Source organism: Dipodomys merriami, unplaced genomic scaffold (assembly GCF_024711535.1).
Source record: "Dipodomys merriami isolate MVZ:Mamm:240054 unplaced genomic scaffold, mDipMer1.0.p SCAF_89, whole genome shotgun sequence".
Lineage (NCBI taxonomy): Eukaryota > Metazoa > Chordata > Mammalia > Rodentia > Heteromyidae > Dipodomys > Dipodomys merriami.
In genome coordinates, this window is record NW_027206501.1 from 4,890,559 (window position 1) to 4,911,436 (window position 20,878).

The 20,878-nt window shown below is 44.3% G+C and overlaps 1 protein-coding gene across 3 annotated transcripts in view; it reads left to right on the plus strand.

The window, feature by feature from the left end:
• Nucleotides 1-2,454: 2,454 nt before the first annotated feature.
• The window catches only part of Ddx43 (DEAD-box helicase 43), a 36,678-nt gene continuing 18,254 nt past the window's right edge, over nt 2,455-20,878 (plus strand). The window contains exons 1-6 of one of the 3 annotated variants that reach the window (XM_070012185.1): nt 2,455-2,772; nt 7,233-7,288; nt 9,633-9,759; nt 11,702-11,833; nt 15,443-15,524; nt 20,636-20,792. In XM_070012185.1, coding sequence (XP_069868286.1) covers nt 2,523-2,772; nt 7,233-7,288; nt 9,633-9,759; nt 11,702-11,833; nt 15,443-15,524; nt 20,636-20,792 — 804 coding nt within the window. In that variant the 5' untranslated portion in view covers nt 2,455-2,522. Of the gene's footprint in view, nt 2,773-3,080; nt 3,102-3,612; nt 3,631-7,232; nt 7,289-9,632; nt 9,760-11,701; nt 11,834-15,442; nt 15,525-20,635; nt 20,793-20,878 lie in introns of those variants that run through there. The other 2 variants (XM_070012186.1, XM_070012187.1) reach the window with 2 other exon arrangements.

The window sequence follows — 20,878 nt, forward strand, 5'->3', positions numbered from 1 at the left end:
ATCAAATACAGCAAAAATCCGTCCTAAGAATTTGAGAATGGAAATTACAGACATAACTTTTCTTATGTTTTTATATACTCCCTAGGTGCTACAATTTATTCATATTTCTTTAGAGATGATTGAATTAAGGAGTTACTATAAACGGGGCACCAGTGGCTATCCCTTGTAATCTGAGCTACTCAGGAGGCTGAAATCTGAGGATCCCCAGTTTGAAGCTAGCCAGGACAGAATCCAAGCAACTCTTATCTCCAATTAATCACTAAAGTCAGACTTAGAGGTCAGGTGGTAGAGTGCCAGCATGAGTGAAAAAGCTAAGGGACAGTGCCTAGGTCTTAAATTCAAGCCCTAGTACTGGTACACACTATAGTGCTGAAGGCCTGACTCAGCAATAGGACATCTGCCTGGGAAACATGAGAACCTACTTTCTTCTTTTTCTTCTTCTTCTTTTTTTTTTTTTGGTCGGTCGTGGGGCTTGAACTCTGGGCTTGGGCTCTGTCCCTGCGCCCTTCAGCTCAAGGCGAGTGCTCTACCACTTGAGCCACAGCACCACTTCCGGTTTTCTAGTGGTTTATTGGAGATGAGTCTCACGAGCTTTCCTGCCTGGGCTGGCTTTGAACCTCGATCCTCAGATCTCAGCCTCCTGAGTAGCTAAGATTACAGGCATGAGCCACCGGCACAAGGCTTGAGAACCTACCTTCAAAGCATAGTACTCACCCAACCAAAAAAGAAAGAAAGAAAGAAAATTACTACAGTTAATTGGATGCAACTTAACTCATTCCACCTAAGATGGACCAGGTGTTGAATTTTTTTTTCAATCCCTGATTACAACCTAGTATTGTAAGTGTCCACTAGGTTTGATGGATAATGGAATTGAGATTTGTTGAGACAAGTCCAAAAGCTGTGATCTAATCAAAGCAGGGTCGGTAAACCTGGTTTGTAACCCTGATTCAGTTTATTTCTTTAGTTCCAAATCTATGAAGCATGCAGACTAGTCTCTAAAAACCAATGTCTCTAAAACCAGTGATTTTTGTTGTTTTGGTACAGGGGCTTTGAACTCATGTCCTCACACCACCATAGTTTGGCGTTTTTGCTCAAGGTTGGTGCTCTGCTACTTGAGCTACAACTCCATTTCTGACTTTTTTCTGGTTAAGTGAAAGTAAGAGTCTCAGAGACATTCCTACCTGGCTGGGCTGGCTTCTAACTGAGGTTCTCAGATGTCAGCCTCCTGAGTAGCCAGAATTACAGGTGTGAGCCACTGACACCCAAAAACTAGCCAGTGATTTTCTTTGTTGGGGAGGTCGGGTTGTGGGGCCTAAACTCTGGGCCTGGGCACTGTTCCTCAGCTCTTCAGCTCAATAGCCAGTGATTTTCAAGCTGTTTATCACTTACCAGATGTTGTGGCTTAACAGCATTTTAAACACTAAAATAGGCATAGATACATCAAAATACTTGCTCAAGTAGCCTGGGGGAATACTTTCTTCAACCTTTAGTTTCAAGGTACTTTGGGTTTTTTTTCTTCTTTTTTTGTGGTGGTGGTGGTGGTGGTGGTGGTGGTGGTGGTGGTGGTGGTGGTGGTGGTGGTGTGTGTGTGTGTGTGTGTGTGTGTGTGTGTGTGTGTCAGTCCTGAGACTTGAACTCAGGGCCTAGGCACTGTCCTTGAGGTTTTTTTGGGTGGCTAATTGGAGATGAGAGTCTCGCAGAAGCCGAGCACCAGTGGCTCACCTCTAATCCTAGCTACCCAGGAGGCTGAGATCTGAGGATCACAATTTGAAGCCGGCAGGGCAGAAAAGCCCGTTAGACTCTTACTTCCAATAAACTACTCAGAAAAAGCCGGAAGTGGGTCTGTGACTCAAGTGGTAGAACACTAGCGTTGAGCACAAAGAGGCTCAGGGACAGAGCCCAGGCCCTGAATTCATGCCCCAGGATTTGCAGATGGGAGGAGGGAGAGGCAGGGGTGAACATTTCACAGACTTTGCTGCCCGGGCTGGCTTCGAACTGTGATCCTCCAATCTCAGCCTCCTAACTAGCTAGGATAACAGGCGAGGGCCACCAGAGCCCGCCCTTGTTTCAAGTTTCTTGATGTGCCGACTGAGTCATGTAGGAAATGTGGGTATGTAGGAAATGCGGGTACGGTTCTTGAGGCATGGTTCGAAGCGTTTTCGACGCTCTGACGTGGAGGGGAGCGCAGGTGCTCTGGTAATTAAATAGCGCCGAGACAAAGCAGGCGCTGGAAGATCCCGTGTCTATAAAAGGAAGCCAACTTGTACTTAAACACTAGTTCAAGACACGCCCCCCACAGGTAAGAGAGCGGATTGGCCAATCCGGGAGGGGCCCGCCCACAATGCTCGTGAGCCAATGGCTGCGCAGCAAGAGCAGGGCGGGGCGCGGTGAGGCTCGAGCGGGCTCCTAAAGTAGCGGCTGCGTGGATGCCCTGGCACAGGGTTTCTACGACGGCCGACGGGGCGGGCGGGGTCAGAGCCCCACGGAAACTACGGGGCACTCGCGGGATCTTTCTCAGAACCATGTCCAGACAATCGGCAGGAGCCAACGCCCCCCGCTGGGTCGTTGCTTCCCGCCGGAGCTCCGCAGGGTACCGAGCTCAGGAGCAGCGGCCGGCGGGGGAGCCCAGTAGAAGAGGTCGCGGAGGAAGTCGGGGCAGGCGAGGTGGAGAGTGGAGGGAGCCCTCCGGGCCCCCGGAAGCCGGGTCCGCCGGCCGTCGGGAACCGCCGCTCTGCTTCCGACTGAAGAACGACCTGGTGGGCGTCGTGATCGGTGAGGCGGGGAGAAGGGGTGCGGGTGCGGGGGCCGATCGCGGGCGGACGCGGGGAGCCTGGGGCGGGGCGGCTCGGCGAGGTGCCGCCTCCTCACCTGCTCAGGCTCCAGTCGCCTTTAATTTTGAGGAGAGCTCCGAGAAATCCGCGGGATTTAGTGGGGAGCTGCTCGGAACATCTGCTGTGCCTTGCACTGAGTTCGACTTTACCTGCGATCATTGATCTGCTGGAGAATGACATGCTGTTCTATGTTAACTTACAAATCCATTTAAAAAACATTTTTAAATGATTACAAGGACTGGGCATAAATTACAACATTTTGCTCTTAAGGTATTAGTGTTCACTTTTTTCCTTTTGTGATGGTACTGGTGGGGCTTGAACTCAAGGCTTCATTCTCTTGTTTGGAAGCTGATTCTATACCATTTAAACCACACTTCCACCTCCAGAATTTTGCTGGTTACTTGGAGATAAGATTCTCTTTAGATTTGTCTGCCCAGGCTTTCTTTGAACTCAGATCTCATCCTCCCAAATAGGTATTTTTGCAGCTCTGAGTCACCCTCGACTGGGTTAGAGTTAATAACTCTGTGGGGGGCGGGGGGGGGCGTGTGTGTGTGTGCGCGCGCGCGCGTGTGTGCGCGCGTGTGTGTGTGCGCGCGCGCGCGCCTGCCTGTTACTGGAGCTTGAACTCAAGGTCTAGGCACTGTCCCTTAGCTTTTTCGCTCAAGGCTAGCTCTCCACCACTTGTGCCATGTTTCTACTTCCTGCTTTTAGGTGGCTAATTGGCGGATAAGAGTCCGACAGACCTTTCTGCCTGGGCTGGCTTCTAATCGGGGTTCTCGGATCTCACCCTCCTGAGCAGGTAGGATTGTAGAAGTGAGCTTGAACTCAGGGCCTGGGTGCTGTCTCTTGGTTTTTGTTGCACCCTACCATTTGAGCCACAGCTCTACATCTAGCTTTTTGGAGATAAGAGTCTCAAGGGCTTTCCTGCCTTGGCTGCTTTTGAACCAAGATCTCAGATCTCAGCCTCCTGAGTAGTGAAGATTACAGGTATGACCTTACCTATTTTTAAGCCTGTGGTACAATAGTCATGATGAACACAATGTTCTGCTACAGAACTCCCAAGACTTAAAACTATACCAGAACTAAGCAGTGGTGGCTCATGCCTGCAATTCTAGCTAATGGGGAGGCTGGCTTTGCTTCCTGATCCTCAGATGGGAGCCTTCTTAGTAGCTAGGATTACAGGCATGAACCACTGGACCCCACTTGTGCAGACTACTAGTATGAATACAACACAACTATTTGTTTGACTCCCTGCTTTGAATTCTTTTGAATGAATTCTTTTGGATGCTTTTAAGTTTTTTGAACCCAGAAGTAGGACTGGTGAATTCTGTGACCATTTGTTGTTGTTGTTGCTACTTTTTTTAAAAGAACTCCATACTATATGACATAGCAGTAGGGAAATGATATAACCAGTAGGTTATACTGACTTACAGTCACATAGATTTCAGTTTCTCCAATCCACATCTGTGAAGACTCAGGGTCTATGTTGAGGGGGCAGAATGATGCAGGCTCCAGCCTCAGGATTATCTGAGGACTGTGTTTGGGATTAGGAAAGCTCTTGGAACGCCAGGTTAGAGAGGGAAAATGTTCTCTCTCCCTATCTCAAAACACATGTCACAGACTCCTGAGAGCTAAGGAAATAGCTCTTCTGCTTGCTTAAGCATAGATGAACAACTGGTCAAGCATTTTCCTGAGATTGGAGAAGTGGTTTGAGCTTGTCTCATAGGTCAAGCAAAAATGTATCTGTGGAACTTTTTTGTGTAAATGTCTTCTGACCAAATCTTGGCAAAGATTATGCTTGCTTGTCTTTAAATACCCACTAACAATAAAGCACAGCATGCAGTGGCAATTGTTGTTTGCACGCTGCATCCCCTGTGTCCTGGTGATTTTGTGACCCTTACCCAGGGACCCCAACGCACTAGACATTGACACACATCAATAAAAAAAATTTTTTTTTAATAGTGGCCATAGAGCATAGCGCTCTCAGTGATAGTGTTTGCTTACCATTGCAAGCCCCTGATTTCAAATCTCAAATTAGAATGGGCAAACTCACTAGGCACTGGTGACTCAGGCCTGTAATCCTAGATACTCAGGAGACTAAGATCTGAGAATCAAGATTCAAAGCCCAGGCAGGAAGGTCCATGAGACTCTTATCTCCAATTAACCACCAAAAAAAAAAGCCAGACATGGAGCTCAAGTGATCGAGCACTAGCCTTGAGCACCAAAGTGCCTAGGCCCTGAGTTCAAGCCCCAGGACCAGCACAAAAATGGGGAAGGAGATCCTGCTGGATGCATGTAGCTTACACCTGTAATCCTAGCTAGTTGAGAGGTTGAGATGTAAACATCAAAGCATCAAGGGCAGAAAAGTCCAGGAGACTCTTTATCTCCTATTCACCAGCAAAAAGACAAAAATGGAGGTGTGGTTCATGTGTAGAATGCTAGACTTAAGCAAGAAACTCAAGGGTTGAGAGGCCCTTGAGCTCAAGTTCCAGTATTGGAACAAAAGAAAGAATGGGTATACTAACAGGAATGAGGCAGTCCTTTACTGTAGTTTCTATATGCATTTACCTGATGAGTGATGTTGAACATGGTATAGACTTGCTGACCATTTGTGTATCATTGGAGATATATCTATTCTGTGTATTTAAGTCTTTTGCTGTTTTTCTTTTTCTTGTAAAGTTGAGGATAGTATCCAAGAACTCAGGTGTTTTAAGTATTTGCTCTATCACTGAACCCTATTCTAGTCCCCATAGCCTTTAGTGTGTGTCATACTGAGAATTGAACCAGGATCTCAAAGGCAGAGTACCATAAATAAATAAACAAGGAAAAAGGAAAGGATGAGGAAGAGAGAGGGGGAGAGGAGAGGACTAAAAACAGAAGTAGAAGAGGGGATAATGGTGCTGGGAAGGTGACTCAGTGGTAGAGCGCTTGCCTTGCATGCATGAGGCCCTGGGTTCGATTCCTCAGTACCACATAACAGAAAAAGCCGGAAGTGGTGCTGTGGCTCAAGTGGTAGAATGCTAGCCTTGAGCTGAAGAGCTGAGGGACAATGCCCAGGCCCAGAGTTCAAGCCCCACAACCGACCAAAAAATAAAGAAGAGGGAAGGAGGCTTTGCCCAGGTTTGCCTCAAACCTATATTTTTCCTGCCTCTCTTTTCAAGTAGCTGGGATTATAGACATGTTCCACTATACTTGACTTTGCTCTTTTTTTTTTCTGGTCAGCTGTGGGGCTTGAACTCAGGGCCTAGGCACTATCTCTGAGCTCTTTTTGCTCAAGGCGAGCACTCTACCACTTTGAGCCACACCACGTCCAGATTTTTTTTTTTTTTTTTTTTTGCTGGTCATGGGCCTAAACTCTGAATCTAGGTGCTGTCCCTCAGCTCTTCGGCTCAAGTTTAGCACTCTACCACTTGAGCCACAGCACCACTTCTGGCTTTTTCTGCTTATGTGGTGCTGAGGAATCAAACACAGGGCCTCGTGCACATGAAGCAAGCACTCTACCACTGAGCCATTTCCCAGCCCCCACTTCCAGTTTTTTGATGGTTCATTGCAGAGCAGAGTCTCACAGACTTTCCTTCCTAGGATGGCTTCAAACCAGGATCCTCAGATCTCAGCCTCTTGAGTAGCTAGAATTACAGGTGTGAGCCACTTGCACCCAACCTTTAGTTTTAGGGGTTTTTTTTTCAATTGTAAAAATGTTGTACCCAACCTTTAGTTTTAGGGTTTTTTCTTTCTTTTTTTTTTTTAATTGTAAAAATGTTGTACAGAGGGGTTACAGTAACATGAGTAAGGTAATGAGTACATTTCCTATCGAATAGTGTTACCTCCTCTGTTTTTCCCCTACCATCCCTTCCCTCCCCATCTCCCCAACTCCTCCCCCCTCCCTTGTTTTAGTTTTTTAATGCCAGTACTAGGGCTTGACCTTTGGATCTTGGCACTGGTCCCTTAGCTTTTAAGGCTGGTGCTCTACCACTTGACCCATTTCTTCCAGCTTTTTGTTTGAGATGAGAGTCTCGTGGATTTTTCTGCCTTAATTAGCTTCAAACCTTGATTCTCACACCTCAGTTTCCTGAGTAATTGGCCTTTTTTTTTTTCCAGTCCTGGGGCTTGAACTCAGGGCCTGGGTACTGTCCCTCAACTTCTTTTTGCTCAAGGCTAGCATTCTACCACTTGAGCCACAGCGCCACCTAGGGCTTTTTCTGTTTATGTGGTACTGAGGAATCGAACCCAGGGCTTCATGCCTGCTAGATAAACATTCTACCACTAAGCAACATTCCCAGCCCTAATTGTCCTTTTTTGTGGGGAGCAGTACTGAGGTTTGAACTCTGGGCTTTGTACCTGATAGACAGGCATACTACTGCTGAGCCATGCCTTTAGCCATACCTTTCTTTTTAAAAACAGGTCGTGGAGGGACAAAAATACGAGAAATCCAAAATACAACAAACACCAGAATACAGGTAAATCATCTTTGTACTTAAGCCCTCAAAGTATTGTTCATTCAACTTGGTTTTCTACTTAGTTCATTAATATACTGTAGAATAAGTTGTCAGAACTTTCCATACAATGTTATCCAGAATTTATCTGGATTATAATCTGGTCAGGTGTAAGTTTTGTGACTCTTACAAATAAGGTAATCCTAGCTGCTCAGGAGGCTGAAATCTGAGAATCGCTGTTCAGAGCCAGCCCAAGCAGAAAAGTCCCTATGAGACTCTTATCTCCAATTAACCACTCAAAAATGGGAAGTGGCTCTATGGCTCAAGTGATAAAGCACTAGCTTTGAGCACAAAGAGTTTCGGGGACAGCACCCAGGCCCTGAGTTCAAGCCCTACAACCCACAAAACAGAGGAGGAGGAGGAGGAGGAGGAGGAAGAAAAGGGAAAGAATCTTCAGATAGCTGGGTGCTAGTGGCTCACACCTGTAGGCTTAGCTATTCAAGAGGTTGAGATCTAAGGATCATAGTTTGAAGCCAGCCCAAGCAGGGTCCATGAGACTCTCTTACCACCACTAAACCAAAAGTAGAAAGTAGAACTGTGACTCAAGTGGTAGATCGTGCTCAGGTACTGAGTTCAAGCCCCATGACCAGCACAAAAGAAAAAAAAAATCTTCAGATATATTCTCCATTTAAAATAGTATTAGGCAAGGAGCTGGTAGCTTACAGCTGTTATGCTAGATACTCATGAGATTGAGATCTGAGAATCATGGTCAAAGCCAGCCTATTAAACCTTTATCTCTAATTAACCAGCAAAAGGCCAGAAGTGGATGTTTGGCTCAAGTGGTAGAGCACCAGCCTTGAGTGAGAAAGCCAAGCAAGAGCATGAGCCCTGAATTCAAGCCCCACTACCAGCACACACACACATACACATACATATGCATGTGGGCACAAGCGCACGCGCACGCACACTAAAATAAGTAGGTAAAATCTCAGATAGCTGTAATGATGTCTGTTTGTAATCCCAGTAGTCAGGAGGTATAGACAGGAGGATTTCAAGTTCAAGGTCAGTCTGGACTACAAAGTGAAATGCTATCTAAAAAATAAATAGACATCAAGCCAGGCACTAGTGGTTTAAAATCCTAGCTACTCAGGAGGCTGAGATCTGAGGATCACAATTTGAAGCCAGCCCAGACAAGAAAGTCCTTGGAGATCTTTTTTTTTTTTTTTTTTGTCTGCCATGGGGCTTGAACTCGGGACCTGGGCACTGTCCCTCAGCTCTTCAGCTCAAGTCAAGCACTCTACCATTTGATCCACAGTACCACTTCCAGTTTTCTGGTGGTTAATTGGAGGTGAGTCTCACGGACTTTCTTGCCCAGGCTGGCTTTGAACTGTGATCCTCAGATCTCAGCCTCCTTAGTAGCTAGGATTATAGATGTGAGCCACCATCACCTGGCTCCTTAGAGATTCTTATCTCCAGTTAACCAGCAAAAAGTTGGAAGTAGAGCTATGGCTCAAGTGGTAGAGCACAGGTTTTTAACAAAAAAGCTAAGGGACCCTTTTTAAAGCCCAAATATCAGTGCATGGCCCAGTATCTTAACGTGTGTGAACATGCACATGCATAGATTGTCTGTCTGTCTGCCTGACCCCCCCCCTCTCACACACACACAGGAGAAAGAGAGATCTCTGTGGGATATTGATCATACCCAAGAAATAACTTCCTCCCTGAACTCCCAGCTTAAAGCCTTGACACTGCTTGTTGTCTCCCTGGCTCTTCCCTCTGTCCTGTCTCCTCTGCTGCTGAGTTTTATCTGTGTACTTTACAAGGGAAAAGCCATCACTTGCTTTCTCCCTAAACTGTGCATCCTGCTTCCATGCTTGTCCCCATGAACTGTTTCTCCACCACAATCAGCACTCTTTCTACAACGGACTATGGCCTATTCCTTTCCTGCCTAAGTTGTGCTTTTGTTTTGATGCTGTTTCTGGGGCTTGAACTGAAGGCCTGATTACTGTTCCTTAGCTTGGCTTTTTCATTCAAGACTGGCTTTTTAGCACTTGAGCCACAGCTTCACTACCAGCTCTTTAGTGGTTAATTGGCAATAAGAGTCTCAGGGACTTTTCTGCCCAGACTGGCCTCAAAGATCCTCAGATTTTAGCCTCCTGAGTAGCTAGGATTACAGGTGTGAGCCAGCACACCCAGCTTGCATCTTCCCCTGAGGCAAATCCTACAGTATATATAAACAGTGTCCATTCATACTAGACACTTAGACACTGGATGGAAGCCATACTATGACTTCTTTGCTTTCATACTGTTGGAAAGTTGGAGCAAGTAAGGAGACTTGAGTCTCATCTATTTTTCTCCTTGTACATAGATAACAAAAGGAAATCCTGAGGCAGAAGTCAAAATTTTTGGCAATAAGGCAATGCAGACAAAAGCAAAAGCAATGATAGATAATTTTGTAAAAAAACATGAAAATTACAATCCAGAACACAAAAGTGGTAAGTAATTTTTGCCTGTTGAAGTACTTTAGAAATAAAACTTTCAGTGTTGGTTTTTTTCTGGTGTGGGGGGGGGGGGTGGGGAGGAAAGGGGAGGGGAGGGTGCTGGGAGATTTGAACTCAAGGCCTCCTGCTTGCTCTGCTTGTTTGTTTGACTGGTGCTCTACCATGAGTCAAGTTTCCACCCTAGAATTTTTTTGTTTTGTTTTCTGTTTTTTGTCCGTCGTGGGGCTTGAATTCTAGGCTTGGGCACAGTTCCTCAGCTCTTCAGCTCAAGGCTAGCACTCTACTACTTGAGCCACAGTGAGTGCCACTTCCTGTTTTCTGAGTGGTTTATTGGAGATTCGAGTCTCACCGACTGGGCTGACTTGAACTTTGATCCTGAGAGCTCAGCCTCCTGAGTAGCTAGGATTACAGGTGTGAGCCACGGGCACCCAGCTCACTCTAGCATTTTGCCAGTTGATTGGACATTGAATCCCAGTGACTTTGCTGCTCTGGCTGATTTCAAACTGTAATCTATCAGAATTCAGCCTCCTGAGTAGCTAGGATTTACAAATGTGAGCCACCAGTGCCCAGCTCAGACTCTTGCTTAAATAACTCAATTAGTTGGGTACTGGTAGCTCATGCCTGTCATCCTAGCTACTCGAGAGGCTGAGATCTGAGAACTGTGATACAAAGTCAGTCCAGACAGGAGAGTTTAAATAACCACCCAAAATCCAGAAGAAGAACTGGAGCTCAAGTGGTAGAGCACCAGCATTAATGAAAAGGCTCAGGTACAGTACCCAGGCCCTGAGTTGATGCCCTTAAAAGTACAAAAGAAAAAGAAAAATTATTTAATTATTTGAAAAATTTTAAACTTCAAATATATTTACACTAAAGGGGGGGGGGAAACACTATCAAACCTTGAAAGCCTGGGTTCAGATAAAAATGTTTTCCCTTAGTATTTCTAAGAAATAGAAACTTTAAATGCTAGGGCTACATTATATCTCCTTCAAGGGTAATATCTGACTTTATAAAACCATTATAAAAATTCAGTAATATGGGGCTGGGAAGATGGCTCAGTGGTAGAGTGCTTGCCTTGCATGCCTGAGGCCCTGGGTTCAATTCCTCAGCACCACATAAGCAAAAACAAAGCCGGAAGTGGCGCTGTGGCTGAAGTAGTAGAGCACTAGCCTTGAGCTGAAGAGCTGAGGGACAGCGCCCAGGCCCAGAGTTCAGGACCCATGTCCGGACCCAAAAAAAAAAAAAAAAAAAATTCAGTAATATAACAGGAAGTTAATACCTGCTAGATACTTCTTACTATTTTTCTTCCCTTCTTCAAAAAACTGAATTTGTCTAAGACAGTAAATAATGACAAGATAGCCTCTCTGTCGTGGTAGTATAAAAGCTGCAAAAAAAAAAAAAAAATGGTTCTACACAGGTGCTAGTGGCTCATGCCTGTGAATCCGGGCTACCCAGGAAGATGAGACCTGAGGATTGCTACTCAAAGCCAGCCTAGGCAGGAAAATCTGTGAGACACTTATTTCCAGTTAACCACCAGAAAACTGGAAGTGGCACTGTGGCTCAAAGTGGTAGAGCAAACAGCTCAGGGACAGCACCCAGGCCCTGAGCTCAAGCCCCATGATCAACAACAACAAATTTGTTCTGATACTAGGGCTTGAACACCGGACTTTATGTTCTTGTTTAGCTTTTTGGCTCAAGGCTAGTGCTCTACTACTTATACTACAGTTCTACTTGGAGATAAGAATCTCATGAACTTTTCTACCGAGGCTAGCTTTGAACCATAATCTCCAGCTCTCAGCCTCCTGAGTACTCAGGATTACAGGTATGAGCCACCAACATTCAAATTCTGTATTTCCATCATTAGCATCCATTTATTAACAAACATAGAATAGATTGGGATTTCTTATACAATTAACTCTATAGGAATATTTTTAAACAGGTGTTCTTGAGTTCCAGCCTTCTGTTGAAAAAGAGGTAAATGCAAATGACAGTGGAACAGATGACCAGCCACTGATAGACTGGGACCAGATTCGAGAAGATGCTTTGAAGTGGGAAAAAAAAAAGTGGGCAGGTCAGTGCAGCACCTTAATATTTACACATGGTTTTAGGGCTTCTTATTTCAGTTCTTAGGCTTTATGAAATGTCTGACTTACTTTTAGCAAGGACCTGCTCATGAAAAATAGCAAAACTTAATTTGCCTTAAGTTCCAAGATCACTAGAGCTTCTATATTGCCTGTGTTATGACTTGTTTTCTAAATTGAAAACCAAGCCAGGCACCAGTGGCTCACGCCTGTTAATCAATCCTAGTTACTCAGGAGGCTGAGATCTGAGGATCATGGTTCAGAGTCAGCCCAGGTAAAGTCCGAAAGACTCTTATCTCCAATAAACCACAAGAAAACTGGAAGTGGCACTGTGGCTCAAATGGTAGAGCACTAGTATTGAGCTAAAGAGCTGAGGGACAGCACCCAGGCCCAGAGCTCAAGCCCCATGACTAACAAAAAAAAGAAACATTGCGTGCATATATGGACATCAGAATGAAATGCTCTTGTACACTAATTACAAGGTGGTGCTGGGCACCCACACCTAGAATCTTTTTTTTTTGGGGGGGGGGTCCGGTTGTGGGGCCTGAACTCTGGGCCTGGGCGCTGTCCCTCAGCTCTTCAGCTCAAGGCTAGTGCTCTACCACTTGAGCCACAGCGCCACTTCCGGCTTTTTTCTTTTTGCTTATGTGGTGCTGAGGAATCGAACCCAGGGCCTCATGCATGCAAGGCAAGCGCTCTACCACTGAGCCACCTTCCCAGCCCCGCACACCTAGAATCTTAATTACTCAGGAGGCTGAGATCTGGAGGATTCCAGTTTAAAAAATGCAGAAAAATCTGAGAAACTTCATTTCCAAAATAACCAGCAAAAACCTAGGCACCAGCATAGGTAGAGCACCATCCCAGCAAGCAAGCCTCTGGTACTGGGGAGAAAAAATATAAAAGGAAAAAAATTGATTGTTACTTATATACTGACCTAAAATTAAAAAGTCATACATTTTCAGAAGGATAGGATAACAGTTACTGAAATGGATTGATTTTTATTTTTACAGAGTTTTTGTATTTTTTTAAAGATAGGCTAGCAATAATAATTCAGGCTGTTTTTGAACTTCCTCTGTACCCTAGACTGGCCTTGAACTCCTAATCCACCTCCCTTAGCTTCCAGAGTACTAGGATTATAGGTATATAGGTCTAGCCAGTTGGGTTGAATAGCAAATGAGATTTTTCAGGTGATACATTAATGTTCATAATAAACTTGGGCACTGGCTTTTTTGTTCTACTACTAGAACTTGAACTCAGGGCTTCATGCTCAGGGCTTTTTCACTTGGTATTCTACTTCATGAGCCACACTTCCACTTCTGCCCCTTTTTTCCTGATTAATTGAAGATAAGAGTCTCATGGACTTTTCTGCCCAGGCTGGTTGCAAGAAACTTGATCCTCAGATCTCAGCCCCTGAGTAGCTAGGATTATAGGCGTGAGCCACCACCCCTTTGGGTACTGGTCTTGACACTTGAGAATGTGTCAGCAGTGCATCAGTTTTTATTTAAAATTAAAAAGCTCAGGCCCTACTGGCTAATGTTGTAATCCTAGCTACTCTGAAGGCTGAGATTTGAGGATCACAGTTCAAAGCCAGCCAAGGCGGAAAGCCCATGAGACTATTTATAATTAACTACCCCCCCCCACACACACACACAAAAGCCAGAAGTGGAGCTGTGGTTCAAATGGTAGAACAATAGCCTTCAGCAAAAAAGCTCAGGGATGGGCTGGGAAGGTGGCTCCGTGGTAGAGCGCTTGCCTTGCATGCGTGAGGCCCTGGGTTTGATTCCTCAGCACCACATAAGCAAAAAAGAAAAAGCTGGAAGTGGCGCTGTGACTCAAGTGGTAGAGCACTAGCCTTGAGCTGAAGAGCTGAGGGACAGCGCCCAGGCTCAGAGTTCAGGCCCCACAACCAGACCCAAAAAAAAAAGTTCAGGGATGGCACTAAGGCTCTGAGTTCAAGCCCCAGAACAGAGGGCTTGAAAGGCTCAAAAAAAAAAAGGCTCAAGCCCTAGATATACAATGAACAAAATATTTGTTGGTCAGCACCTCTGGCTGTTAAATTTCCAGATAATAGATGTGTTGTACAGATTTATTATAAATGAGTCTAGGGAAAGGATTTAAATTTGGAAGATAAGCATTTAAGAAGTCTAGTCTCCTTTGATGGACTATTTAAAGATAATAGGATAATAGTAAGTCAAACAGAAATATATATGTCTCAGACAGAATAAGAATCTAATTTTTTTTTTTTTTTTTGGGTCCGGTCGTGGGGCCTGAACTCTGGGCCTGGGCGCTGTCCCTCAGCTCTTCAGCTCAAGGCTAGCGCTCTACCACTATGAGCCACAGCGCCACTTCCGGCTTTTTTCTTTTTGCTTATGTGGTGCTGAGGAATCGAACCCAGGGCCTCGAGCATGCAAGGCAAGCGCTCTACCACTGAGCCACCTTCCCAGCCCTAATTTTTTTTTCTTTGGTCAGTCATGGGGCTTGAACTCTGGGCCTTGTCGCTGTCCCTCAGCTCTTCAGCTCAAGACTAGCACTCTACCACTTGAGCTACAGTACCACTTCCGGTTTTCTGAGCGTTTTATTGGCAATAAGAGTCTCACGGACTTTCCTGCCTGGGCTGGCTTTGAACCGATATCCTCGGTTCAAAGCTACTCAGCCTCCTGAGTAGCTAGGATTACCCACACCCGGCTTAAATTTAATTCTTTATTAGAATGGTAGGGGGACTGGAGTCTGTGGCCTAGAACTTAGTGTATACAAGATTCAATTCTAGCACTTAGGAAAAAAAAAAAAGTAGGGCTGGGAATGTGACTTAGTGGTAGAGTGCTTGCCTAGCATGCTTGAAGCCCTGGTTTCAATTCCTCAGGATCACATAAACAGAAAAAGCTGGACGTGGAGCTGTGGCTCAAGTGGTAGAGTGCTATCCTTGAGCAAAAGAAGCTCAGGGACAGTGCCCAGGCCCCGAGTTCAAGCCCCAGGACTGACAAAAAAAAAAAAAAAAAAAAAAGTAAAGATATGAATCTTGAAAGGAAAATTAAAAATTAAAAGTTGTGGTGGCTTGATGTCTTGTAAAATCATGTTTACCCTTATTTGAAATTATAAAAATGCCTTTCCTGGGTAAGGAATGTAATTTAAAGGAAACCAAAAGGAGTATGTTTGTGTGTAGTATGTGTGTGCTCATGTGTGTGTGTGTGTGTGTGTGTGTGTGTGTGTGTGTGTGTGTGCTCATGTGTGCTTGTGCATGTGCATATACTTGTTCTTGGGCTTGAACTCGGGGCCTCATGCCCTCACTTGGCTTTTTAGCTTAATGCTGGCACTCTGTGTAGACATACCTCTGCTCTGGCTTGTTGCTGGAGTCTCATGTACTTTTCTGCCCAGGCTGTCTTTGATCCATGATCCTCAGATCTTAGCCTTCTATTAACTAGGATTAATGAGATTTAGAGTGGAACACTATAAAAATGTCTAAGATTTATTCATGAAGAACTTAGCACATTCATGGAAAACTTAGTACATACTTTACATCAATTTCTGTAGCTTTCAATAAATGTTAATGAAATGTTGATTGTCATTATTTTATCAAAGTTTGTTTTCATCTTTGTACCTAGATTTACCCCCAATTAAGAAAAACTTTTACGTAGAGTCAGAAACAACAAGCTCAATGTCACAAGTGCAAATAGACACCTGGAGGTGAGTAATTTTGTTTTATTACCTCATTAAGTGTGTTGTTTTGTTTTGTTTTGTTTTTGTCAGTCATGGAGCCTGTATTCTGTCCTGGGCGCTGTCCCTGAGCTCTTCAGTTCAAGGCTAGTGCTCTACCACTTGAGCCATAGCACCACTTCCAGTTTATTGGAGATAAGAGTATCACAGACTTTGCTGCCCAGGCTGACTTTGAACCTCAATCCTCAGATCTCAGCCTCCTGAGTAGCTAGCATTACAGGCGTGAGCCACTGGCGCCTGGCTTAAGTGTGTTTTTATATAGTTAGTATTAACAGTAGTTATTTTGTTCAGATGCTAAGGCTTGAACTCAAGGCCTGCATTCTGTCCTTGAGCTTTTTCTCTTAAGGCTGGCACTCTTACCATTTGAGCCATAGCTACCATTTCTTACTCTTTGGTGAGTAATTTGAAGTAAGACTCTCAAGGACCTTTTCCCCCAGCTGGCTCTGAGTTGATATCCTCAGATGTCAGCCTCCTGCATAGCTAGAATTACTTGTGTGAGCCACCAGAGCCTGGCTAAACTCTCTTTTGTTTTGTTATTCATAAAGCATAACATTTTATAAGTTTTATAAATAGGTATTTTATATATACTATGAAAAATGGTCACCTGAAATAATGTTAATATATTTTAAATAAAAGACCAGCATTAATAATGTATGTTTTGAAATCTTAATATTCCTATATCACATTATCACAGTCTATGTCACTTAGGTTGATACATTACATAAAAAATTTACTTTCTTCAGTACATCAGCTTACTACACAAACTATGTCCCAAATTAGACTCCTTTTTTTTTGTGGGTAGCCTGGGCACTGTCCCTTAGCTCTTCAGCTCAAGGCTAGAGCTCTACCACTTGAGCCACTTCCAGCTTTTTCTGTTTATATGGTTCTGAGGAATCGAACCCAGGGCCTCAGGCATACAAGGCAAGCACTTTACCACTGAGCCACCTTCCCAGCCCAAAATTCAGAACTTTTTTTTTTTTTTTTTTGGTCAGTCATGAGGCTTGAACTCTGGGCCTGGGCACTGTCCCTCAGCTCTTCAGCTCAAGGCCAGCCCTCTACCACTTGAGCTACAGCACCACTTCCGGTTTTCTGGTGGTTTATTGGAGATAGGAGTCTCACGGTCTTTCCTGCCTGGGCTGGCTTTGAACCTCAATCCTCAGATCTCAGCCTCCTGAGTAGCTAGGATTACAGGTATGAGCCATTGGCACCCGGCTTAAACTATTTTTTAAACGTGAACATAATAGGAAACTTCACTAGGAAAGGAATACACTTTCAGTAGCTTGAAAATGGGTGGTGAAATTAATTCTTGAGGCAAGGATTTAATATGATGGTATTTGAAGTATATTTGATATGATTGTATTTGCATACGCAAACATAAATGGTTATTCAGTTGAAAACTTGGTTGTATCCTCCATGATATGTTTTCAAGCATTAGTATTGGATACAACAGGTAGCACTCAGAAGGTGGTAATTCAAGGCCAGCATGAGCTAAATAGCAAGACTCTGTCTCAACAAAACAAAAACAATCATACTACCATGTTGAAAACTGGTCTATTATTGTGTCTAGAGTAGCCATATATAGCCACTGAGTGTGTGTGTGTGTGTGTGTGTGTGTGTGTGTGTGTGTGTGTGTGCGTGTGTGCGTGTGCGTGTGTGCGTGTGCATGCGCGTGCCAATAATGAATCTTGAACTCAGGGCCTGAGCTCTGTCCCTTAGCTTTTTCACTCAAGGCTGGCACTCTACTACTTGAGGTACAGCCCACTTCTGGCTTTTTGGTGGTTAATTAGAAATAAGTCTTGTGGGCTTTTCTGCCCAGGTTGGCTTTGAACCTTGATCCTCAAATCTTAGCTGCTGAATAACTAGGGTTACAGGTGTAAGCTGCCAGTATCTACCTAGCAATTGAGTACTTAAATCTGACTTGTATAATTGAGGAACTGGAGGTACTAACAGAGATATCAAGTGACATGGACTTCATACATGATAGTGGTCTGCAAGATTATAATACAACAGAAAAATTTCTCTTACTACATGAATTTTATAGGTATCATAACACTACAGTGCATTGTTGAGGAGTTGTAGTATTGTATAACAGACCTACTTTGCTGCCAGTCAAAATGTATGGCATATAGCTAGGCACTGCTGGCTCACATTATAATCCTATCTCTTCAGGAGGCTGAGATCTGAGGATTGTTATTCAAAGCCATCCCGGGCAATAATACTCTTATCTCCGATAAACTAAGAAAAAGCCAGATGTGGTGCTGTGCGTCAAGTGGCAGAACATTATCCTTAAGTACAAAGAGATTCAGGGACAGCGCCTAGGCCCTAAGCTCAAGCCCCAGGAGTGGCCAAAGAAAAAAGGATGGCATATGATTATGTAGTTAGCGGTTGACAGCAAACCGTGATAACTGGCTTATGTATCTGCTATGCTGCTAATGGTTATTTCAGAGCAGAGCTGGAAACCTTTTTTTCTGCCAAGGTCATTAGGATATTTATAACATCACTGAAGGACCATACAGATTTATTAACACAGATTGCATACAATCCTAGCTCAGGAGACTGAGATCTGAGAATCTCTTCAGAGGCAGCCAGGGTAGGCAAACCTGGGAGACTCTGATCTCTAATTAACCAAGAAAAAGCTAGAAGGGGCAGTATGGCTCACAGAGTAAAGTTCTAGCTGTGAGCAAAACAGCTCATGAGAGCTAAAGGCCCAGAGTTCAAGCCATAGTACTGGCATACACACACACACACACACACACACACACACACACACACACACACACACACACACACACACACACACACACACACACACACACACACACACACACACACACACACACACACACACACACACACACACACTACCAACACACTGAAGAGGCTAGCTGTGAGCAAAACAGCTCATGAGAGCTAAAGGCCCAGAGTTCAAGCCATAGTACTGGCACACACACACACACACACACACACACACACACACACACACACACACACACACACTACCAACACACTGAAGAGGCTAGAGTAGCAACAAGAAGCATACAAGAAGTATATGTGTTTATTTACTTTTTTATTTTTTATTTGCTGGTACTACAGTTGGAATTCCAGGCCTCACACTTGCTACGTGAGCACTTTACACTTGAACCTTGCTACCCACTAGCCCTTTTGGCTTTATGTTTTTCATGACAGAACACTTGGCTTTTAGATATACATTTAGGAACTACTTCTTTTTTACCACCATCTTTGGGCTTTCTTAAAGATGGAACTACTTGACAATGGGTGCTGGTGGCTCATAGCTGTCATCCTAGCTACTTGGGAGGCTGAGAACAGGAGAATCACGGGTTGAGGCCAGCACAAACAGGAAAGTCTGAGAGACCCAATCTCAACGAAGGAAGTTACACCTGGTGCATTGTGCCTGCGATCCTAAAACTACAGGATTTGTTGTTGTTGTTGTTGGTAGTGGGGCTTGAACTCTGGGCCTGGGCACTGTCCCTCAGCTCTTCAGCTCAAGGCTAGTGCTCTACCACTTGAGCCACAGCACCACTTCCAGCTTTTTTTCTGTCTATGTGGTGCTGAGGAATTGAACCCAGGGCCTCATGGCAAGCACTCTACCACCTTCCTAGCCCAACTACTGGAATTTTAAAGTACATAATAGTACCTTAGGCACATACCTGGCAAGAGTCATCAAAAACCCCCAGGACATGGCCAGGCACTGGTGGCTCATACTTGCAATCCTAGCTACTCAAGAGGCTGAGATCAAGATCGGAGGATCACAGTTCAAAGCCAGCCCAGGCAGAAAAGTCTGTGAGTCTCTTTTCTCCAATAAACTACTCAGAAAAGCCAGAAGAGGTACTGTGGCTCAAGTGGTAGAGCACTAGCCTTGAGCAAAAGAAGTTCAGGGATAGTCCCCAGGCCCTAAAAGAAAAGAACATCCAAGTCATGGCTCAGCAGTAGAAGGCCAGCCAAGCAAATGCAAGGCCTTGACTTCAAACCCTAGTACCACCAAAAAGAAAATAGATGGAACTGTTCCTAAGCAAATCATCTTTTTGCTTTAGTTAGTTTTCAAGTAGTATAATACATTTTTTCCTGGGGTTTGCTTGTCTGGCCTGAATCCTCATGCTAATGATCTTCTGGGTAGCTGTGATTACAGGTGTATACCATCATACTTGGCTTTATTGATTGAGATGGAGTCTTGCTTTTTTTTTTTTTGCCCAAGTTGGCCTCCAATTAGAATCCCCTGGGTTACAAGTGGCTTACTCCTGTAATCCTAGCTATTTGAGAGGCTGAGACTGGGGGGATAACAGTCCTAAGTCAACCAAGCAAAAAACATCCAAGAGACTCCATCTCCAGCAAAGAACCTGAACTGGAGATGTGGCTCAAGTGGTAGAATGCCAGCAAGAACCAGGCCCCTGAGTTCAAGTCCTATAATCACCACAAAAGGAAAAACATGTAGATCATTGCAGGTTCTCAGTTCTCAAGGTGCTTTTGAATTATGAAGCCCATGGTTTTCTGGTTTCATTTTTCATGATCTTTCATTTTGGTTACTTTTGTTGGCTCATTCATCATCCATATAATTTAAATTGATGAGCACCAGTTTCTATTTCCTTTTCTCTATTTTGAGACATCTTTGCAATGTATCTCAAAAGCTGGCCTTAATCTGTGGTCCTTCTGCCTTGACCTCCTAAGTGTTAGGATTATGGGCTCCTTCTTACTATGTCTCACTGAATTTTCCAACAGTTTGGTTTTAATCTGTTGCAGTTGAGTTTCAAGATATGACTTGAGGCGAACGCTGGTGGCTCACGCCTGTAATCCTAGCTACTCAGGAGGCTGAGATCTGAGGATCGTGGTTCAAAGCCAACCCGGGCAGGAGACTCCTATCTCCAATAAACCACTAGAAAACCGGAAGTGGCGCTGTAGCTCAAGTGGTAGAGCGCTAGCCTTGAGCTGAAGAGCTGAGGGACAGTGCCCAGGCCCAGAGTTCAAGCCCCATGACCGACCAAAAAAAAAAAAGATATGACTTGAGCAGATTTTGAAACAAAAATCTTAAGGAATAAAGTTATTAATCCTTACATTTTTCTATAAAGGAAGGAAAATTTTAATATAACATGTGATGACTTGAAAGATGGTGAGAAACGTCGTATCCCCAATCCTACTTGTAAATTTGAAGATGCCTTTCATAGTTACCCTGAAGTGATGGAAAATATTAAAAAGGCAGGTTTTCAAAATCCAACACCAATTCAGGTATGCTTTCTTTAAATTCTCACATTTTACTGACTGGGATTTTTTTTTTCTCCCTGAAGCAGTATCTGACTGTTGGAAGTTAAGGT